Source organism: Ornithorhynchus anatinus, chromosome 3, assembly GCF_004115215.2.
Source record: "Ornithorhynchus anatinus isolate Pmale09 chromosome 3, mOrnAna1.pri.v4, whole genome shotgun sequence".
Classification (NCBI taxonomy): Eukaryota; Metazoa; Chordata; class Mammalia; order Monotremata; family Ornithorhynchidae; genus Ornithorhynchus; species Ornithorhynchus anatinus.
In genome coordinates this window covers 30,544,698-30,566,719 of record NC_041730.1, presented here as the reverse complement: position 1 = coordinate 30,566,719, position 22,022 = coordinate 30,544,698, and the positions used below count along the sequence as shown (strand labels likewise).

The window sequence follows — 22,022 nt, the reverse complement described above, 5'->3', positions numbered from 1 at the left end:
TAGTGAATTAGTGTAGATACAGAAATAGAATTTGTGAGTTTGACAGTGTAAAAAAGGTGGAGTTAAGAAACTTTGCTATCAATTTATAGAATACTGCAACTAATTCCAGTTAGTGTTCCGGCGTGACTGCTAAGTAAAGTCTTAGATTTTCATCACTGAAAAAACTGACTTCTCACCATCTCACTCTATGAACTACAAACTATTTTGAGCCGCCAGAGGGCTACCAATAGGACCAAGTGAGTGCCTAATGGCAGAATTTCTCCCTTCGCCTCTGAGCAGTCTTGGAGATTTTTGTTTATCTTTATTGTTCTGAGAATCTTGACTAGGGGAATTATGCTTTCTTGAGGTACGGCAGCTGTGTCTTGAAAGAGAAACCCCCAAATTAGCATTCTTAGAATATTGCTGCTGTCTGTCTCTAAAAGTAGTAGACAGCACCGGATTGGGTTTAGTTGGAAGCTGACACGGAGAAATTTCTTCAGGACATGGAGACAAAAAGGACTTTCAAATGTCTGTCGCAATCTGATTTTTTTTTATAGAATCCATAAAACACGCCTGATGGTTGAAGCCGATCATAACTTGTCTTCCTGCCACCCATGTGCATTTTTTCCAAATTTGTACACTAACCTTCTGTCTACCCGTTCCAAAATTCCAGTTTTATAATAGTACCTACAAGACAATAACAGAAGGAGAATTTGGGAGAGAATTGCCAGAGAGCATATCATAGGAAAATCACATAATAGAAAACACTCCCTGCCCCAGTCTTCTCAAATGGCACAGCTTTATTTTTGTTACACTGGTATTTTCACACCCTGTGCTCAGTTTACATTTAAAACTTTCCCAGACGTCTTGAAGATTGGACTTCACTGTGCTCAGTTTAAAATGTGTTTTGTGTGAACATGTGTGAGGTGACCTCAATTCAGAGTGATCCCTCGTGAATACCGCCAAGAACCAGAAGCGGGTAGTGTCATTTTACCGACCATAATCCTATCTGTAACTGAAAGAGCCAAAGTTTTGTCTCTTGACCTTTTTGATTTTCAAGTAAAAAGTAAACAGTGTAATTAAATTTGGCTGTCTATTTTATGTAACTTCAAATCTGGTGATAATTTAAGATATTGACTTACCTCAGAGCTCTGCTCAGTTTTTCGTATGTCATCCTGTCATTTTTCTTCCTTTGTCCCCACATCTTTGCCAGAGCTTCTGATTTAACCACCCTAAAAATACCTTGTTCCCTATCCTCCCATTCAAGAATGCCGCAGTTTTCTTCAGGAGACAAGAGGAGGTCTCTTACAAATTCCCACAGGTGAGAACTCTGCAGGCCTTTGTAGAAGGAGAAAAAGGCATAGTTACATTTTTTTTTTTAGTGGATCAATTTTTCAGGAACTAGTGATTATTTACTTTTAATAGGAGTAGTCCTCCCCTGTCTATGGATTGTAATTTAAACAATTCTCTTGTTGGACTTTAACTTCTGAGTAATTTTTTTTCTGATACTCTCGGACAGATCCGCCTATTAATGAACAGATTGAAAAATTTAGTTGAACAGTTACCAAATTTATATCGCATTGTGTGACTGGTATCTTTTATTTCATTAAATCGATTCTGTTGTATAACTGAAGTACTCCAGTGCAATGAGCTTCACAAATCCTTTAAAGTTCATTTCAACCAGGGCTCCCTAGCCACTATGGAAACAATTCAGTATTTTTTTTCCTCTTCCCAGCCAAAATTATTTGGATTACTGCCAGATGACCTTGACTTTGTGATGGGTAAACCTGCCTTTAGTTTGGAGAAAGGTGAGTCACTGAGCAATAAAATGTCCTTATTAATACCGTTCGAAGTGAAGGACGGATAGTTGATCTCCACAGAAACAATGTAAAATAAAAATATTATTTTGAAATATAATGCTCCCGAAACTAGAAGTGACTCCCATGTTTAAATAGTTCTTTTGACTGACATTTCAGAATTTGGAGAAAATTGACTTCAGGACTACAACCATCATTTAATGTTTATTTGTACCCAAATGGTAAGTTCCAGCAGCTCTTTTTTTCCAGTAAGAACATAGAGGAACTGTGATACTGTTCTGGGAGAAGGAAAAAGTGTATAGAAGGTGTTCAGTAGCTTCTGACAGTCTTAATAGGAGAGAAAATCTCAGACTAGATAAACAGAGTGAGGAGGTCTTAAAGCCACCCTGCTCCTGCCACTACCAAGTTCGGAGGCTCCCAGCTCTAGTCATTAAAACCAAGGTTATTTGTGGAATCTCCCCTCTTCTTCTCCCCTACCCCTGTCCCCAGTCACTCTCCTCAGCAGACTCATAGCCAAACATGGATCAGAAGTAGCCATTTTGGTGATGTTTGGATCATAGGAAAAATAGCCCTAATCTGTGAAAATCTTTCAATCTCCATTTGAAATCTATTTTCCAATAAACTTACCATTTCTTCCATGACTGTGACATTCCTGGCTTTTGATGCCACCCGTTTTTAAACATGTAGTTTCAGGACCTGAAATGGAATAAATGACCACAAAGCATTTACAGAAGTCCAAATGTGCAGGTTTGCAAGCTCAGTTCTTGTGCCAGCTTTATTCTGCATCTTAACTAGATGGCACAGAAGAGGGTAAATATGTAAAAGTGCACAGAGCAATGCAAATATCAAACAAATACACTGAGATCAAACACTTGTGAAGACGGGTGTTTGGTGGAGATGGAGTGAGGAAAGCTAGGTAATTATGGGGTTAAACAGTCTACCTGTTCATCTGATCGAACTGAGTCCAACTGTATAGTTTATCTATTGGGTTATTTTATGTCTTAAAGAGAGAGAAAAAGGCTGTAAAGATAAACCAAAGTGAATTATTAACCTGTGAACAGGCAATGTTTCTCTGAAATATAGCAACATTAAAAAACAGGTATTTTCATTATTGTGAAATAATTGGGCTTGCTGTAATGTCAGCTCTGCCCCTTATTGTCATGTGGGTTGTATTTTTTCTATTGTGACTATTCCCAAAGCTAATCTTTGTGAGCCCAGCTTTACAGAAGACATTTTAAATTCCCCACCACCTGAGTCATCTAAACCCCCCATCCTTCTCTAGCCCTTATGAAATTATTTACACCCATTCTCAAGCTTGTTTGCATGTAGGTTTATTCAAATTTTACATTTTTTATGATATTTGTTGAGCACTTACTATGTGCTGGGCACTATACCAACTGCTAGGGTAGATACAATCTAATCAAGTTGGACACAGTCCATGTCCTACATGGGGCTCACATCTTAATCCCCATTTTACAGATGAAGTAATGAGGTACTGCTGCTCCTCCTTCACTGCATCCAAATTAATAGCCTAAAACCTTTCCCTGGCACTTAGGACAGTACTTGGCACAAATAATTGCTTAAAACAGTATTAATAATTATATCAGTGAGAATTTTCCTTAGTCCCAGGGAAAAGCCTAAGGAGGAGTAAGTGGGGAGTTTTGTAGCAGTGCAAAAAGAACATGAGAAGCACCATGGCTTAGTGGAAAGAGCACAGGCCTGAGAGTTAGAGGATCTGGATTCTAATCCAGGCACTGCCCCTTCTCTGTTGTGTGACTTTGGGCAAGTTACTTCTCCTCACTCAGTTTCCTCATCTGTAAAATGGGAATTAAATCCTACTTCCTCCTACCTAGACTGTGAGCCCCATGTGGGACAGGGGCTGTGTCCCACCTGTTAACCTTGTACCCACCTCAGTGCTTAGAACAGTGCTTAGCACATAGCAGGATCTTAACAAATATCATAAAGACAAACAAATGAAAAAATAGTCTCATATCACAGTGTTCAGTGATGTTTAGAGACCTCGGGAACAAGTTTAGGAAGACTGGGATTGACAGTTACGAATCCAGTTAGTGAGGGATGTCACCAATTTTGCTTTCTTGGTGGGGGTGAGGTGAGCATTCACCTAAAACACTTGGAAGGTTTTAATTAGGATCTTTGGCCTTCCTGTGTTAATTATCTTGGGAGCAGTCATTATTCCAAGCCCACTGAAGTAGATTTCCCAGATACCCGCATCTCTGGGAATTTAACCTTTTACTTACAATCTTTGATAGAAGCCTTGGTCTCTTCAATGTCATTAAAAAAGGAATAGCCTAGGAAACAAAAACAAGAGAAACACAACAAGCAATTCTGCTTTCATTTGGAGAGGCCAAGGGATAATAGTGAGTGGGGACCCATACAATCCCTAGAACTGGGTCTGGGAGTGGGGTGGGGGTGAGTTGTATGAGCCGTTTTCTTCTTTGGATGCTGCATTGGTTTTTCACTGATTCGTAGACTCTCAAGGAGGGAAGGGACCTCAAACATGGGTAGCCCCCCAAAATAATATTTGGTAGGGGTAAAGGGCATTCCGGCTGCATTTTTACATAGGTGAGTTTTGTCTCCCATTTTCAATGAAAGGGAAAAAAGTGATGTCTGTCACACTAACACATTCATCCTCATTCCCAAATCCCTCTGAAGTCCTGTTGATTTTTCTTCAAGGAACCACAAAAGAGAGTTAGCATTGAGGAAGACATGTGTTAGTTGGGTTGGGATCGGGGGCTTACCTCTCCTTTCCTTCCCTCCTCCCGGGAGCCACGATGGGGGGTGGGTATTCCATCTCCTAGCCTCTGATCAGTTCACATCTTAACATTTCCTAGATGAGAGTCTATCCAGAGTAGGAGATTCTGGGGCTTAAAAGGTCATTTACAGGCATCTGAATTCCTTCTGCTGTAGTATATACTCATTTCCAAATGTTTAGTCTTGCCCTCAACCTAAGCCACTCAAGCCAGGCTTCCAACTTTCTAGCTACAGTTATATCATACTTGTGCAAAATCAACATAGAGTGAATTTATTCCTGCTCAGCAGGGTTCTTTGTGGTGTGATTGTAAACATCAAGTGGGCTATTATGGACTCTAGCTTTTTTGATGGTGAAAAACAGCTGGGGATGGTCATATGCTCACTAAATTGTATTTACTGAACACTTACTGTGTGCTGAGCACTGTACTAAGCACTTGGGATAATACAATACAAAAGAGTTGTTGCCCACTTTCTTAAGGGCAGGTGCTTTTAATAATAATAATAATTATTATCATAGTATTTGTTAAGTGCTTACTATGTGCCAGTCACTGTACTAAGTGCTGGGGTGGATACAAGCAAATCGAGTTGGGCACAGCTTCTGTCCCACGTGGGGCTCACAGTCTCAATCCCCATTTTCCAGATAAGGTAACTGAGGCACAGAGAAGTTAAGTGACTTGCCCAATGTCACACAGCACACAAGTGGTAGAGCTGGGATTAGAACCCATGATCTTCTGACCTCCACGCCTGTGCTGTATCCACTGTGCCATGCTGCTTTTCTTGTTGGAGGAGGCTAGGACTCAAGAGTCCCATGATTATGGGGCCTTTTACCAGGTCAGTTCAGTCGCCTCACTCAAACTTCAGCAATCCGCTATAGTGAGTTCCACACTTGGATGGGGTGGAGGAAGGGTTTCAATGAGAGGTCTTTTGCCACTATGGCCTTGCACAGCTGTCCTGAAGATAGTTCTCGAAACCCTGTCCAGTTCTGAGGATGACCTGCCCCACAAAAACCTGGACCTTTAAAGCATCCTCCTCTTCCTCTCTACCTCATTTCCGCTAATCTCAGCATCTGCCTTGGTCCAGCCTCCCTCTGAGATGAGCCTGCCAGATCAATCTCTTTTCCAACATGTCACAGAAGGCAATGAGGAATGGGCTATAGGTCGCCACACTCAACTGGGAAGTCACTGATGTATTTCCTCTGTTGGGCTTTTCCCAAATGTTTAGTAGACTCTATCACACTCACTGAGGGCTCAACAGTCTGCTATTTGAACTGCTCAGTTCACTTTTTACAGGAAGCCAGTAAGGGGCAATGGTGCTTAAAACCATTTATTGTGGGACTGTGTGCTATCATCACGAGCTGCCCACACTGCCTATCGTTAACACCTCTACACAACTTCACAAATTTAACTGGGCATATGGTGCAGTAGATTTCTAGAGAACTCTACTATCTGATCTCCGAAGCACTGACCATGCGTTCGGATGTTTTGGAGGATGAAATACAAGTATTCTCCACAAATCCCCGCAGCGTCAATGAACTCTTCTTGAGTCATGCTGCAGAGCTGCAAACCGTTGATGTTGAAGTGGCAGAAAGAGATGCAGTTGGCATCCAGCTTGTACTGGTCACAGCAAAATTGCAGCCACTCCCAGACGTGGCGCTTAGTCCAGTATTCTGGGTGGACGGATGTCCAGTAGGAATCACAGGCTATAAGAAAAGAGAGACCAAAAGATGAATTTTTGCAAAGGATTTTCCACGTGGAACTTTCTGGTCCAAAGAGCTCCTACACTTGTTTTGGTTCAACTGTCCAACTCTATCTTTAATATCATTCAGGAAACTCAAAAGAACCATAGCATCATAGCCACTTTATCAAACTGTCATATTTTTGAAGAGCAGAGGAGGAACCTAAAGCATACCTGAAGGATTGTAGCGAATGAGGGGACAATAATGGAGGAATGAAGAGAGAAGAGGAGGTTTTAACCATACACAAGAAAGAGTAAAATGAGTCAGGTGACTTCAGGCTCTTTGCTTTCTGAATCCCGTCTGTTTAGAGTAGGATGAACAGTCATCTGGTTTAGCAGTGGACATCTGATCTGTCTCCTTTCTGGTACTGATAGCGAACGGGACACTCGTGTCCTTTTTAAGATTTTCAGCACTGAGCTTCCCTAGGCCCTGACTCTCTGCTGCTGAGTTCTGCAGCTCAGACACGGTGCCAGAGAACATTCAGACCTGGGAAGGGAGCATAGTGACCCTGGAGCAAGAGCAGGGATGAGAGGCTCCCCTTGAAGAAATGCTCCAGGATCACATGAAATTGGCTTATTGTAAAATGGATGTGTGAACTTCATGAACTTCATCATGTTCCAGTCAATACTAGGCTGGTGATTCCTCCTCCATCCTTGGGAAAATTTATTGTTGTCCATGTGGAAGAGGAAAGCAGCATGGCCTAGAGGAAAGAGTACAGAGAACCTGGCTCTAATCCCAGCTAGGCCACTTGTCTGCTGTGTGATCTTGGGTAAACCACTTCTCTGTGCCTTGTTTTTCTCCTCCAAAAACTGGGAATTAAATTTTATTCCCTCTTATTTTTTTCATGGTATTTTTTAAGCTCTTACTGAGTGCCAAGCAATGTTCTAAGCACTGGGGTAGATACAAGTTTTATCAGGTTGGACACAGTCCCTGTCCCACATGGAGCTCACAGTCTAAGTAGGAGGGAGTAATAATAATAATGTTGGTATTTGTTAAGCGCTTACTATGTGCCGAGCACTGTTCTAAGCGCTGGGGTAGACATAGGGGAATTAGGTTGTCCCACGTGGGGCTCACAGTCTTAATCCCCATTTTACAGATGAGGGAACTGAGGCACAGAGAAGTTAAGTGACTTGCCCACAGTCACACAGCCGACAAGTGGCAGAGCTGGGATTCGAACTCATGAGCCCTGACTCCAAAGCCCATGCTCTTTCCACTGAGCCACGCTGCTTCTCTGAGTAGTATTGAATCCCCATTTTACAGTTGAGGAAACTGAGGGATAGAGAAGTTAAGTGACTTGCCGAAGGTCATACAGCAAGCAATTGGCAGAGACAGGATTAGAACCCAGATCCTCTGACTCCCAGGCCTGTGTTCTTTCCACTCGGTCACACTGGAGCCCCATGAGAAGCAGGGGCTTTATACAACCAGATTACCTTGCATTTACCCAGTGCTCAGTGCAGTACTTAGCACATAGTAAGTGCTTAACAAGTACCATAAAAATGCTAATTATTGAGTACACACTGTCTACGGAGCAATGTATTAATATCATTTTTATTATTATGGTATTTGTTAAGCATTTACTATATGCCAAGCACTGTTCTAAACTCTGGGGTAGATATAAGGTAATCAGGTTGTCCCATGTGGGGCTCACAGTCTTAATCCCCATTTAACAGATGAGGTAACTGAGGCACAGAGAGGTGAAGTGGCTTGCCCAAGGTCACACAGCAGACAAGTGGTGGAGCCAGGATTAGAAGCCCCGTCATTTAACTCCCAAGGCCATGCTTTTTCCACTAAACCACGCTGCTTCTCTAACCACTGTACTAAGTGCTTCGGAGACTACAAATAAAAAGAGTTGGTAGAGACATTACCAACCAAATAAGTGAACAAGGAGGACCAGACGCAAAACTACAACCAAATTGACTAAATCCAAAGTCTGTTTAAATTTGCTTTTGTACCGTTCTTTCTCTTTATCTTGCTGCTATTTCTCCTCCTGTCTGCAACTGGGAAAGCTTCAAAAAGCAGGAACTACTTTAGCTCCCAAAAGAGGAATAAGAAGAAACAGCGCCATTGTGTGGGTGCCACATGTAAAAAACAAACAAAATGAAACTAAAGCTTCTGCTGTCGAGATATGAGTTCGAAATCATCACTAATGATGATAATTAGATAAAAGAGGAGAAACTAAATAAATGTTAACCTGCCTCCTCACTCAAACCAGATGGGCTGCAAAAGGAAATCTGATTACAGGAGACTTGGAGAAAGTGGAGGTTTTTAAATGTTTTCACTGCTTTTATATTGTGGGCAGTGACCATTTCTACCAACTTTGTTGTACTGTACTCTCCCAAGCACTTAGTACAGTCTTTTGAACACAGTAAGTGCTCAATAATTACCATTGATTGATTTACAAAGCAGATTGTCAACGGGTGACCAGAGCAAATCCCACGTGCATTGGAAGGTTTAAAAGCCATGTTAGAGGAGGGAAACAAATGAAAAAAAACACACCCAAAACACTTTAAGGAACAGACTGTTTAAATCAGCAGAACCCAATGCCATGTGTCCTAAGGTATCTGAACAATTGGTGGTGTTATATGAAGTCACTAGCCTTCATAAGGGAACTTATAATGGACAGGGAAAGTCCCTAGAGACTAGAAGTTGGCACATGTTGGAACTCTCCGTCAACCAAAAATTGCACACCAGTCAGCTTAATATTGATAACTGGAAAGCTGCCTGAACAAATCACCAGATAATTTATATCCAGTTGGAACTTCCCAGGGGACTAGGGAGTAAATACTGTTGCTTCATGAAAAGCAAACCACACCAGGCTAATACAATCCCTTCTATGATAGTGACAGATCATATCAGATAATCCTAGAATATTAGAACTGGTAAGGTCTTCATGAGGTGTCCTGGTCCAGTCCTCTGCCTCTAGGTTGTCCAGGATGATTTGTTGTTAATTTTGCTCTTAAAGATCACTAAAACTGGTGAGTCCATATAGTCCTTTAGCTTCTCAGAACCTATTCATCCCTTAGTCATTTTTGTCACTCTTTTTACCTTTCCTTTTCCACATCCTTTTCAAAAAATGCATTGTCCAAAAGTGGACACAAAATTCTAGCAAGGTTCTGGGCAAGGTTCTAGCAAAATATAGTGCAAGGGAAATTACTGTTGCTTCATACTGATAAGGTCTCCTTGAACTGTCCCTCGCCAACGTGTGGTTTTCCCTCAATATGCCCAGAAACTTTCTGGGCAATGAATTTTGTTTGAATCCTCAAAGACCCTGTTCTGCAAGTCGATTTGAAGGTAAAGGAGGATAAGATGGTGCTTTGAGGATGTGTTCTTTGTCACCAGGGCCTCCTCACTTCTTTAGATAACTTAGAGAGACAAACTGGGAACCCCATGTGGGACAGGGACTGTGTCCAACCTCATTATCTTGCATCTACCCCAGCACTTAGTACAGTGCTTGGCACTAGGAAGCACTTAATAAACACCCTGATAATAATCACTGTTATAAATGGTGAGAGAGAGACAGAGGGAGGTGACAGGGAAAAAAGAGAATGAGAGTAAGACCTCTCTGGGTGGTATAGGAATTTATGTGACCTTTGCTAGGTTCTGGAATTGTGGAGGCTGAGGAGACCTTATCATATCGATTAACCAATAATAAAAAGCACTTGAGAGGGAACAATAAAATCAATCGTATTTATTGAGTGCTTACTGTGCTCAGACCACTGTACTAAGCATTTGAGAGAGAATAATACAACAGAGTTGATAGAGCATTCCCTGCCCTCAGTTACAATTTAGTGGGGAGAAAGACACCAAATCAATTACAGCTAGGAGGAAGAAGAGAATGGAAAGATGGATCTGTAGATGAGTGAGTGCTGAAATAGCAGAGTATGTAAGGTGATATGCAAAGAAGTACTCAGAGGGTGGTAAGTACAGTAGAATGGAGGTGGTGCAGGAGTACTACTACTACTACTACTAATAATGTTGGTATTTGTTAAGCACTTACTATGTGCCAAGCACTGTTCTAAGTGCTGGGGTAGATACAAGGTAATCAGGTTGCCCCACATGGGACTCAGTCTTCATCCCCATTTTGCAGATGAGGTAACTGAGGCACAGAAAAGTTGTGACTTGCCCAAGGTCACACAGCTGACAAGTGGCAGAGCTTGGATTAGAACTCATGACCTCTCCCTCCCAAGCCTGGGCTCTTTCCACTGAGCCAAGATGGGTACTGAGGTATTAGTTGGGAGTCCATCATCATATGAGGAGAGAGGTGACAGGATCCAACTGAGTTAATTAATTTACAGTGTGAGGGTGAATGAGCATTAGGGTCAACTCCAAGAGCAATCAATAAATCATTTAATCAATCAGTGCTATTTACTGAGTGCTTATTGTATGCAGACCACTGTATTAAGTTCTTGGGGAGAGTATAATAGAACAGAGTCTGCAGACAGTTCCCTGCCCACAACTATAAGACTGACAAAAGAAAGCAAGAAAAACCTACAAGAGGAAGAGTTGTTTGTTAGTGCTGATGATGAGAAGCTGGAGATGTCTTGCTGTAGTTATAGTGATTAACAATTGCAGCAGTAATAATAATGAAAATGATAAACTGATTCTTGAATGTTTAAAGCCCTTTTAAATCAAGAAGTCTGCTATGATTGTCAATGTCATAAATAATTTACTAAAAATGCACCTATTCAAAGTAAGAGCACAGCCCCATCTTTCTTCTCGTAGGAGTTGACCATTTGAGACATCACCCATGACCTTGTGACATCTTGGGAAGGTGAGCTGGGGCCGATATCACTATTCCCATTTTATAGGTGAGGAAAATTAGTGCCAGCAGGGTTAAATCACAGGTCCTGGCCACCGTACAGTGAGTCAGTGTAAAAACTAGGATTGAGAAGTTGGGTCCCGTGATTTTCAGTTCTGGACTCTGTCCATTAGGTACCTCAATCTGTTCTGTTGCCTGAAGGGCCACCTCAGGACAATAGTGTAGCTCTCTGCTCTTCCACCTACTCTTCTTACCTTTAGGTAACATAAGGAGTTCTCTGGCTTTCCTGGTATTCTGCTAAGAAACATTTATTAACCTCAAAATTCTTCAGCAGTTGGGCCTGAAACTTTGCCTTGGTGGCGATAAATATCAACTTCGCTGGCACTATCAATGCCAAGGTTTATTCCTTTTCATGGAACAATTCTTGTCAATTCACCTTTCCCTCCCCACTGTTTGCTTTGGCTTTTCAGAGGATCAGATTATTTCTGGAAGTCAGTAGACCTTCATGGATTCTGAGAAGTGCCAAGGCGTGGATGGGCATTGAGTCCAGTGAGCTGTCTCAGACACAGAGAGGTCCCTTCTTTCACAGCTCTCTCCTTTTACTTCCCCAGAATTGGCCTTGTGAGGAGCTCTGTTCTCATGAAGGAAACACTGAGCCAAGGTTGACACACTCCAGCAGTTAAATGGAAAAAAAATATATCTAAGGAGATTGAAAAGCTTTTCTTGCTTCTAATGGGGTGGGGATGAGTAGGGGTGATATTTGGAGAGGAGTAAGGTAAAGAAGATAGAATACATTGCTCATGAAAGAGAATCAGAGATGAGCAAGGATAGCCAAATTGAGCTGAAACCAAGACATGGGGTTCCCCAATTTTCAAATCTAGAAAACATTTTACCCTCACGACCTAAGTCATTACAGTACAGTTCTTTTTCAATTGCCTGCACTAATGCAGGGAGGGAGGAATTGCCATTGTGCAGCTAATTAAAACCCCAAGTCACTCAAATCTTAGAGTAAAAATACACATTCTTTAAGTCAAGAATTGTGTCCTGAGCTGATTTTCAGAATCGTTTCAAAAAGCAGCATAGCTCACTTTCCAATTCAGCTACTGGGAAAAATCATGCCACTTTTGCAGATGCCTGAGTGATTCAGCTCACAGAAATCTCTAGATTTCCCTCCAGACTGTAAACTCATTATAGGCGGGTCACATATCTATCACTTCTGTTATATTGTATTCTTCCATGTGTGTAGTACAGTGCTCTGCACAGAGTAAACAATAAATATGATTGATTAAGTCTTTTTATTCCCCCAAATAAGTTTGCCTGCCATTTCATTCTGTGCGAGGTAAGTTTGAGTGTCTGAGGGTAAGTATGTGCTTGTGCTTGTCTGTGTCACTCAGTATGTGTCTTTTTACCTGTGTGGTTGTGTGATTGTGAATCTGGGTGCACATGAGTGTGTCTGGGTGAATATATGAATAGGAATATAAAGCTTACAAAAGCTGTGGACTGGCTAATACAAAGTTGCTCTTCCTTGTTCACCAAATCCTACCACATAAGAATGAGTTTGAAAGTGGTAGGCTCAAAACAAACATGAAGAAACACTTCTTCACCTAGTAGGTACCACTGAAAGTTGAGCAGGCTTAAAATAGTTGTAGGCTAAATCAATCAATAAGTGCTTGGGAGAGTAAAAAACAACAGAATTAGCTGAGACATGTTCCCTGCCCATCACGAGCTACAGACTAGAGCTAAAGAAGGTATTGGATACATTAAAAGGCAAGAGGTTCATAAGGGATTACTGGAGGAAAATGTCATGGTACGGCTCTATTACAGTGGATGTCACAGAGGGGAAACAGCAAAGTGTTCCCCCCAAAATCCTCAGTTGCTACTGTCAGAGACAGAAAACCAAGTTTCTTGGATCAGTGGACTGACACGGCATGGCATCGCCAATGTTCTCAATTTCCTAAATACGTGTTTCTTTGTGAGGATTGGTGTGTTGATATGTGGGGGTGGAGACAGGTAGGGGGGGATAATGGACAATGGCAGAGATGATGAAAGCAGCAAAGAAAGGAGTTTAAATTTCAGTGGAAGAGATGAAAAAGTGTGTGTAAGTGACCAGTGTGGAAGAAATTAGGTTGACATGTTTTATCATTGAACGGAAATGGATGGTATTTATAATACTACTATTACTAATAATAATATGTGTTGAGTGCTTACTCCATACCAGGCACTACAGCAGATACAAGATAAGCAGATCAGGCATGGTCCCTGTCCCGAACGGGCTCACAGTCTAAGTGGGAGAGAGAACGGGAATTTCATCATGAAGAATTTTAGGTACAGAGAAGTTAAGTGAGTTGCCCAAGGTCACACAGCAGATAAGTGGCAAAGGGGGAATTAAACCCAGGTCCTTCTGATTCCCTGGCCCGTGCTCTGTCCACTAGACCACACTGCTCTATCCCACACTGCTCTATCTGCCTAGGCTTCTAAACAAGTTCCTACGCTTGGGTCTATGTCTCAATATTTGACCATGGGCAAATCACTTAACCTCTCTGCTCTTCAGTTACTTCATCTGTAAAATAGGAATTAAGATGTGAACCCTGTATAGGACACCAACTCTGTCCAACCTTTAGCTTTTATCTACCCCAGTGTTTAGCCTGGCAAATAGTAAGTGCTTAACAAATATCATAAAAAAGACAAAATGTATAACAGAATAAAAGCGAGACTGAACATATATTAATTGGATTTATTAATGATCTGGGAGTCTGCCTTATTTTTCCATACTGTGCATCACCTCTCCCAGGCCTTACTCTTTTTCAGGGGGAAACTAAGGGTCAGAGAGACTAGTGTGATCCCAGCCAGGGTCTTGGGGTGAGTCAGTATTGGTCTGGTTTGTAATTTAGATGCTCATGAAATACCCAGTCTAAACAAACCAGTAACGCTGATGGGATCAGCTTGGGTTCTTGTGTTCTTGTTGGAATCTACCAACCATTTGTCTAGGGAAGAGATGGAAAGCCAGGGGAATGGCAGGCTAGGACAGGTTAAGGATAAGACAGCAGAAGGGGTTGTTTTTTTTGCAAGGGATTTGGGCTGGCTGAAAGGCATCTAGAACCAAAGAACCTTGAGGGATAGAAATGAGGTGGCAGACAGTCTGGGTCAGAAGACTTAGATTAGGCACTTCCATGCCTGTAATTAAAATGATTTATTAGCATAAGGAGTTTGGAAAGGATTCTGCCCCAGGCAATATTTAAGTTGAACAGTAAGGGGACAAGGTAGCATATGGTCTTATGAATTAGAGCTCTGTAACAAGAAGGAATAATTTTATGAGGGAAAAAAAAATCCATCTCATGTAATGATAAATTACTTCCAGGTTTCTTCACAGAGCTGGTCTGGACCTATCCACAGGACCACTCTCCACTTTGTTTCCAAGCCTGTGGAATGATTTAGACCAAATGGAAAAATGCAACCCTGAAGGAATGTGAGAAATTGCCCTGGAAAGATGGGAGGGATGCTGGCCAGAAGATTGGAAAATAATCTGGCATCGAAAGTAAAGTGGTTCAGAATGTGGCTTGTGAGGAATGGCACTAATCCCTGGGCGAATACTGAAGCCTGGACAAACAGCCTGGAGAAACCCCAAATCCCGGTGAATCAACAAGGTGGAGGCTGTGAGACCCCAGTGGGACAGGGAGTGTGTCAGACCTGATTACCTTGTACCTACCCTGTGCTTAGCACAGTGCTTGCCACAGAATAAATGCTTAACAAATGCCATTATTATATCATATAGTTCTACCTGTTATATTGTACTCCCCCAAGTGCTCAGTACAGTGCTCTGCACATAGTAAGCACTCAATAAATACCATTGATTGATATTAGAATAAAAACCATTATTATTATTAGAGGAGAAATCCTCAATCCCAGGAATTCTCAGTGGACAATCCTCTGGGGAATGATGTGTAGTCTAATCAATTAATCATTCGTATTTATTGAGGACTTTCTGTGTGCGGAACACTGTATTAAGTGCTTGAGAGAGTATAAAGGAATTAGTAGACATGATCCCTGACCTCAAGGAGTTTACAACCTAGCAGCGACATAATAATAACAATAATAAAAAAAAAATTGTATGTGCCAAGCAGTGAACCAAGTACTGGAATATATACAAGATAATCAGGTTCCACATGGGGTTCACAGTCTAAGTAGGAGAGACAATGGGTACTGAATCCCCATTTTACAGATGAGGGAAATAAGACACAGAGAAGATATGTGACTTGCCCAAGGTCAAACTGCAGGTATGAGGCAGAGCCAGGATTAGAATCCAGGAACTCTGACTCCCAGGCCGGTGCTCTACCACTTGACCATACTGCTTCTAAACAGCCAGAGTCACTGCAGGTTTTTAAAATAGCAGGCAAGGTGGCATGTGTGTAATTGACTTTGGCCCCAACACATCTTGAGTAGAGATGTCCTAATTGAGGGAGAAGTAAAGCTTTGAGTTGGCCCAGGTACCTTCTTCAGAGGAAGGTGGATGAAGAGACTAGGGGACTTAGGTACGCGGCTCATTTAGGAGAGAAGTAACTCTGATTTTGAAAGTTAAACAAAATGAAATAATTTTGACCTAAGAGAAAATAGATTGAGACCTATTAATAATGATAATAATAATGATGACAATAATAATTATGGTATTTGTTAAGCACTTACTATGTGCCAAGCACTCTTTTAAATGCTGGGGTAGGTACAAGGTAATCAGGTTGTCCCCCGTGGGGCTCGCAGTCTTAATCCCCATTTTATAGATGAGGTAACTGAGGCACAGAGAAGTTAAGTGGCTTGCCCAAGGTCACACAGCAGACAAGTGGTGGAGCCAGGGTTAGAACTCACACCCTATGACTCCCAAGAAGGTGCTATTTCCACTAAGCCACGCTGCTTCCATTGCATGGGGAGTCAGGAGACCCAAGTTCTACTCCCAGTGTTGCTACTGGCCTCTAGTGTGACTTTGGACAGGTAACTTAACCTCTCTGGACCTTGGATTTTTCACTTGTAAAACCAGGGTAAGAGACTGTGAGGCCTCTGTGGAATGGGGTCTGTGTCCACTCTAGTAATCTTGTAACTATTCCTGCACTTAGCATCTAGTAAGTGCTTGATAAATGCTGTAATTATTGGTCATTGTTAGTTAAAAGGCAGTTACAGTGAATTATTTCCTCTTGAAGTGAAGAATAAGGAATTCTTTATTTGTGAAATGGGGAGAAGAACCCTGCTTTCTTGTATCTAGGTGGGAGGGAGTAGGATTTATCCTCATTTTACAGATGAGGAAATTGAGGCACAGAAAAGTTAAGTGTCTTTCCCAAAGTCACACAGCAGGCAAGAGGCAGAGCTGGGATTAGAACACAGGTTCTCTGACTCCCAGTCTCACTAGGCCACTAGGCCACGCTGTTCCTAGATGCCGTGGAAGACTTTTCAGGGTTGAGGTCAACTTCTGACTGCTCACTTCCTCAACTCTAAGAATGATCTTGACTCTTCCTGGTTCCAAGGTGACATGTATTTTATGAGTAACTTCTGGAGGAGAGAATTCAAAGAAGACTCCCGACATCCTGTTTACCCTCAGAATTCCTGGGAAGCTAGACAAACCAGACCAGGGTCTGGATTGCAGTTTACCCATGTGCAAAATGGAGATGCCACTGAGTTTTATGAGTTGGTGCTACTGGAGGGTCGCAGAATGTTCTGAAAACCCTATGTCAATTACCTGTCTGTCATAGTCCCAAGGGTCACTCCAAGGGGAAGCAGAATCCAACAAACCCCATTTCAGTCTCTAACTCTCATGGAAAAGGACTTTGAAAGTTCAAGGACTTTTATGAATTCAGAGTATTAACATTAATGGAGAGCCTTAGGGGGCTGTTTAGCTAAAAAATTTCCCCTCCAGCCTTCTTTACCTAAAATTCTGAAGGCTGGATGGATGGATGTCAGAAGCCTGGCTCACCCCTAGAGAGGATTAGTCACCCTCATAAATTTAGAGAGAGACATTTACTCTAATTCACTGAATTTTCATTGGCTTGAGGGAAGGCTGCTGACTCCCTGTTGGGATCTCCCACTGGGTAACTGAGTGCTTTGTGGTAAAAATGTTTTTACTTGTCTGTCTGACTGTCTGTGCGACATAGTTTAATGTGGTTCAGAAAATTGTGTTTTCCCTCCCTAGGCTAGGCCAAAGATGGGTTGTGCAAAATCTTCTCCCTGATAAAGCCACTCATAAAGAATCCTCACGGGAAGACAGACTTTTTTCTCAGGTTCTCATATTTAGGTCTTTCAAACCTCAGCACCTATGGTGGTTTGAGAAGGGAGGGGTATCCCATCTTGTTTCCGGGTTAGTGAGTGGGAGGCAAAGTCTCTCAAGGAGTTAATTGGTCATTAACTGGTTCAAGATACCTCACAGGAGACGCTCCTCCTCCCCAACCAGAAAGCAATTCTTCTTGCTTCTGTATTTCTCAAGTGGCTAGTCCAGTGGCCTGCACCAAGTGGGTGTTCAATAAATACTAATGCTACTACTGTGAGGGGAAAAGAAGGACTTTCATTGGGGGACCCCTCAGGATTAAATGGGGATTCAATACCAGTTCTCCCTTCCATTTTAGATGTGGGACTATGTCCTAACTGATTATCCTGTATCTTTCCTGGTGCTTACTACAGTGCTTGGCATATAGAGCTTAACAAATACCAGAATTATTATAAGACGTACTTTTATCTATTTGGCAAATGTGAAACTGCTTACTGGCTTCTCATGCCATCTGTGGTCCTGGCAGAAATAGTCAGAGGGTGACTGCTCAATCTGTTCCTAGGACAAGCTTAGATTTTGCCTCATCACCTGCTGTAAGCCTGAGGGGAAGGAATTTACCACTTTGGTTTTTCTGAAGAGCTCTCTTTAAAGTCTCATAGGGCCCTGAGAATTTGGTGGTGAGGACTGCTATGCCTACTTTCCAGAAGGAGAATCACTTCGTTCCTCTAATGTTAACCTTCTCACTGTACCTCGATCTCGTCTATCTCATCGCGGACCTCTCGCCCACATCCCGCCTCTGTCCTGGAATGCCCTCTCTCCTCATATCAGACAGATAATAATAGTAATAGAGTTGGTATTTGTTAAGTGCTTACTATGTGCCAAGCACTGTTCTAAGCACTGTGGTAGATACAAGGTCATCAGGTTGTTCCACGTAGGGCTCACAGCCTTCATCCCCTTTTACAAACGAGGTAACTGAGGCACAGAGAAATTAAGTGACTTGCCCAAGGTCACACAGCTGACTAGCGGCAGAGCCGGAATTAGAACCCATGACCCCTGACTCTCAAGCCCGCACTCTTTCCACTGAGCCATGCTGCTTCTCTTAATTGTTCTCCCTAACATCAAAGCCTTACTGAAGGCACATCTCCTCCAAGAAGTCTCCCTTAAGCCCTCCTCTCTTCTTCCAGTCCCTTCTGTGTGGCCCTGACCCCTTCATTCATCCTCCCTCCCAGCTCCACAACACTTAAGTACATATCTGTAAATTATTTATTTATCTATTTATGTTAATGTCTGTCTTCCCCTCTAGACTGTGAGCTCTCTGTGAGCAGGAATGTGTCTGTGTTGTATTTAGTACAGTGCTTTGTACACAGTAAGCGCTCAATAAATACAATTGCTATGAATGAATGAATGAATGAGAAACCAAGTCCCAGAGAGGCTATAGCTCCTTGAAATCACCCAGCAAATCAGAATCAGAACTCGTGACTTTCAGCCCTTGCCCCTATCCACCGATTCACACTACCCTTCCCCACTATTAGGCATGCTGAGGCAGGACTGAAGCTTTCTAATTACAGTACCCACCAAATAAGAAAAGCAATGTAAATTAAGTAAAGTCTAATTTCAGGCTTTATTTCCTCTCCAACTTCCCTTTGAATTGAAATTAACAGTTAACCCACCTGTTTGATGATCATAGGTGGGATAGTATTCTTCATTTCCGAACACGTCTGTCCACGACATCAGGGAGTCACAGAATGTTGTGTTGGGTAGGAAGGTGCTGTGAGTTACTGAGTCCAACATCACCCTGAAACATCGGCACACCAGTGGGAGGAGGACGAAGACAGAACAGTATAAGCAAGCAGCCAGAAAACAGCTCTCTGCCCATCCTCTTTTTTCCCAGATAACCTGGGGAATTTTCCTGGTATTCTTCCCTGCCCCGGACTTTATGGAGGTTTCCCAATATTCTCCTGCTGGTTTTCATAACACTGAAGCACATGACATTCAGCCCACTCTCAGCCCCACAGCCCTTTTGTAACATATCCATATTTTATTTATTTATATTAACCTCTGCCTCTGCTCTAGACTGTAAGCTCCTTGTGGACAGGGAATGTGTCTACCAACCTTGTTACATTATACTCTCCTAAATGCTTAGTACAGTGAAAGCCCTCAGTAAAATACCATTGATTGACTGAAGTGTGATCAAGATTCGAACACAGACTGAGCTTGGCCAACCTTTGCTCTGTGCCTTAGTCTTGTCTCTTTCTCCACAGACCTCTTGCTCTCACCCCTTTCCTTGCCTGGAACTCCCTTCAATAGGTCTTCCCTGACTAACCTACATCTTTCCACCCTATTTCCCCCTCCCCCCACAACTCTGTCATTTCAACACTTCTACACTACCTAAGCACTTGGTTACATGCACCCTTTAGCACTTATGTTCGTACCTTCAGACTCCCTTACTTCCTCTTTAATTTATTTTAGTATCTGTCTATCCTGATACATCGTAAACAGCTTGAGAACAGGGATCATGCCTACTCATTTTACTGTACTCTCCTAAGTGTTAGTATAATGTTCTGCAAACAAAAGGCGCTTGATTAGATATTTTTCACTCTTAGACTTGCAGAAAATGTTTGTAGTTCTCCTATCAATGTTTTCTCCCACCCTATATGAACCAAATTCACGATTCCAAAAGTAACCAAAATAAATAATTGGGTGCACAATGCAATTAACATACGTACATAAGTGCTGAGGATGAATATAAGAAGGGACATCCTGCCTCTGGCCTGGAACACCCTCCATCTTTAAATCCAATGGACAATTACTCCCCCCCAACTCCCAGCCCCAATTCAAAGGCTTTTTGAAGGCACATCTCCTCCAAAAGGCCTTTCCAGACTAAGCCTCATCTCCTACTCCATTCTGCGTCGCCCTGACTTGTATCCTTTGCTCTTCCCACCGCCCAACCCTGCAGCACTTATGTACATATCTGAAATTTTATGCATTTGTATTGATGGTCTGACGGCCCCCCTCTAGACTGTAAGCTCACTGTGGGAAGGGAATGTGTCTGTTTATTGTTGCATTATACTCTCCCAAGCACTCTCTGCACACAGTAAGCCCTTTCATAAATATGATTGAATGAATGAATGATGTAATTGTTTGGGGGGCTGGGAATTAATTGGGAAGGACAGGTCATAGGAAATGTACTTTCAAGGAGGCTTTTGAACATGGGTGAGGGGGGAGCTGTCTAATGGATTTGTGGGGAGAAGGAGTTCCAATCTAAGACAATAGCGAGAGTTAGGGGATGGAGGTGGGACACTCAAGACTGAGGTACAGTTGTTCACCATTGCCATGTTATATGAAAACCTAGTTAAAAAGTACTAGAAAGAAGAGGCAGAGCCTGATTCATTCAGCTCCATTCTCCCCTTTGTCAAGGTCTTATGCATGAGGTTATCGGATAATTTGCAAGGTTGCCTTAGTGCATTTTGCTGCATGCAGATGTAGATAACGTTGGCATCATCATCATCGGACCAATGCTAGTTCAGTGTCCCTGCACCCCTAACCATTGGCATACACATCTAAATCTTAATACTGTTTTCAAGCCAGAAGCAGATTGTTACACCAAACTATGATTGGGCCATATGTAACTTCAGGCAGCAGTGTAAGGGTCATTGCACCCAGAGTGTTATCCTGCTTGTCTTCTCTCTCCAGATCATTTCAGAGAAGGAGAAAGGGTTAGGTTTGATATCATATTCTTCCAAGAATTCCTTTTATTTTTGATCAGCAGTAGAGACACATAGATGGCTTTCCTCTACTCCAACTGGTCACAGAGCCTCCCTCCTGCAGAGAGGACTCCTGGATCTCAGAGCAAGAGTCCCCATGGGGTAGGATCACCATACTGGAGATGGGTTTCTCCAGGGGAGAATCCCAAAAAAAACTTATTTGGACATTGACATTTAATTGAATCAGCTGATGTCAGTAGAAGCCAAGAGAAGCAGAAAAAAAGTAAATCCCTAACTTGAGTTTCATCATTTTGAGGGGAAAACCCAGCAAGTTAGACCCACATAAAAATTAAGAGTTAGCACAAAAAACAGTTTTTGCTGTATGTTGGGATGCAAAATGAGTGCAAAATTAGTACTTTGTCTCCTTTATTGTAAATTAGATAGATTAAGATATCTTCAAGGGCTACAGTCATCAAACTGTTTATCATTTTGGTTTCCATTCTTTGGAATATTGTTTTCTAAAAAAACACATGTTGCAGAGTACTCCAAGCTGGGTACAGTTTCCCAAGGGGAAACTCTCTTAATACTGTGTAGAACTGAATGGGTAACTTCTTGTTTTTATACAGCTGACCCTCACCAGTGTATACTCTAAGAGACAATAAAGGGAAAACAACTTTTGGTCCTGAAGAGCTCATTCAAGAGCTCAAATAATTAAACCCACAGTGATTCTTAACATATCCCTGTGGGATAGGTAAGGGAGTAGACCAGGTATCCTTAGCACTATTTCTAGGGAAATCAAGACTCAGGGATGCTAAAGTGCTCCCTGAAATCATCTGTACATTTGAGAATGGACTATTATGACTTGCCCCCCCACCAAGTTTCATGCATAAAAGAGGGGAAAGGTATTAGTTGCTTGAGCTTAGAATCAAGGTCTAGACACAAAAGGAAGCAGCGTGGCTCAGTGGAAAGCGCATGGGCTTGGGAGTCAGAGTTCATGGGTTCGAATCCCGGCTCT

General features: G+C 42.2%; 1 protein-coding gene across 3 annotated transcripts; it reads right to left on the bottom strand.

The window, feature by feature from the left end:
- Positions 1-569: 569 nt before the first annotated feature.
- On the bottom strand, positions 570-19,094 carry ELF5 (E74 like ETS transcription factor 5). Of its 3 annotated transcripts, XM_001507824.3 has the most exons (6): positions 18,974-19,094; positions 6,034-6,267; positions 4,055-4,105; positions 2,424-2,492; positions 1,122-1,317; positions 570-666 (listed from the first exon to the last, which is right to left on the bottom strand). In XM_001507824.3, the coding sequence occupies exons 1-6, from the start codon at positions 19,092-19,094 to the stop codon at positions 570-572; spliced, it is 768 nt and encodes a 255-aa protein (XP_001507874.1). The 3 variants fall into 3 exon arrangements, with proteins under 3 accessions (XP_001507874.1, XP_039767239.1, XP_039767238.1); XM_039911305.1 differs by lacking the exon at positions 6,034-6,267; XM_039911304.1 differs by lacking the exons at positions 4,055-4,105; positions 6,034-6,267.
- Between the last annotated feature and the right edge of the window lie 2,928 nt (positions 19,095-22,022).

Excerpts from the sequence above, each read along its gene's own strand:
- ELF5 (XM_001507824.3), bottom strand. The coding sequence starts at position 19,094 with ATGTTGGACTCAGTAACTCACAGCACCTTCCTACCCAACACAACATTC. Across the intron at positions 6,268-18,973 it reads CACCTATGATCATCAAACAG|CCTGTGATTCCTACTGGACA; the intron begins GTGGGTTAACTG and ends CTTTTCTTATAG. Across the intron at positions 1,318-2,423 it reads TCACAGTCATGGAAGAAATG|GCCTGCAGAGTTCTCACCTG; the intron begins GTAAGTTTATTG and ends CCTTCTACAAAG.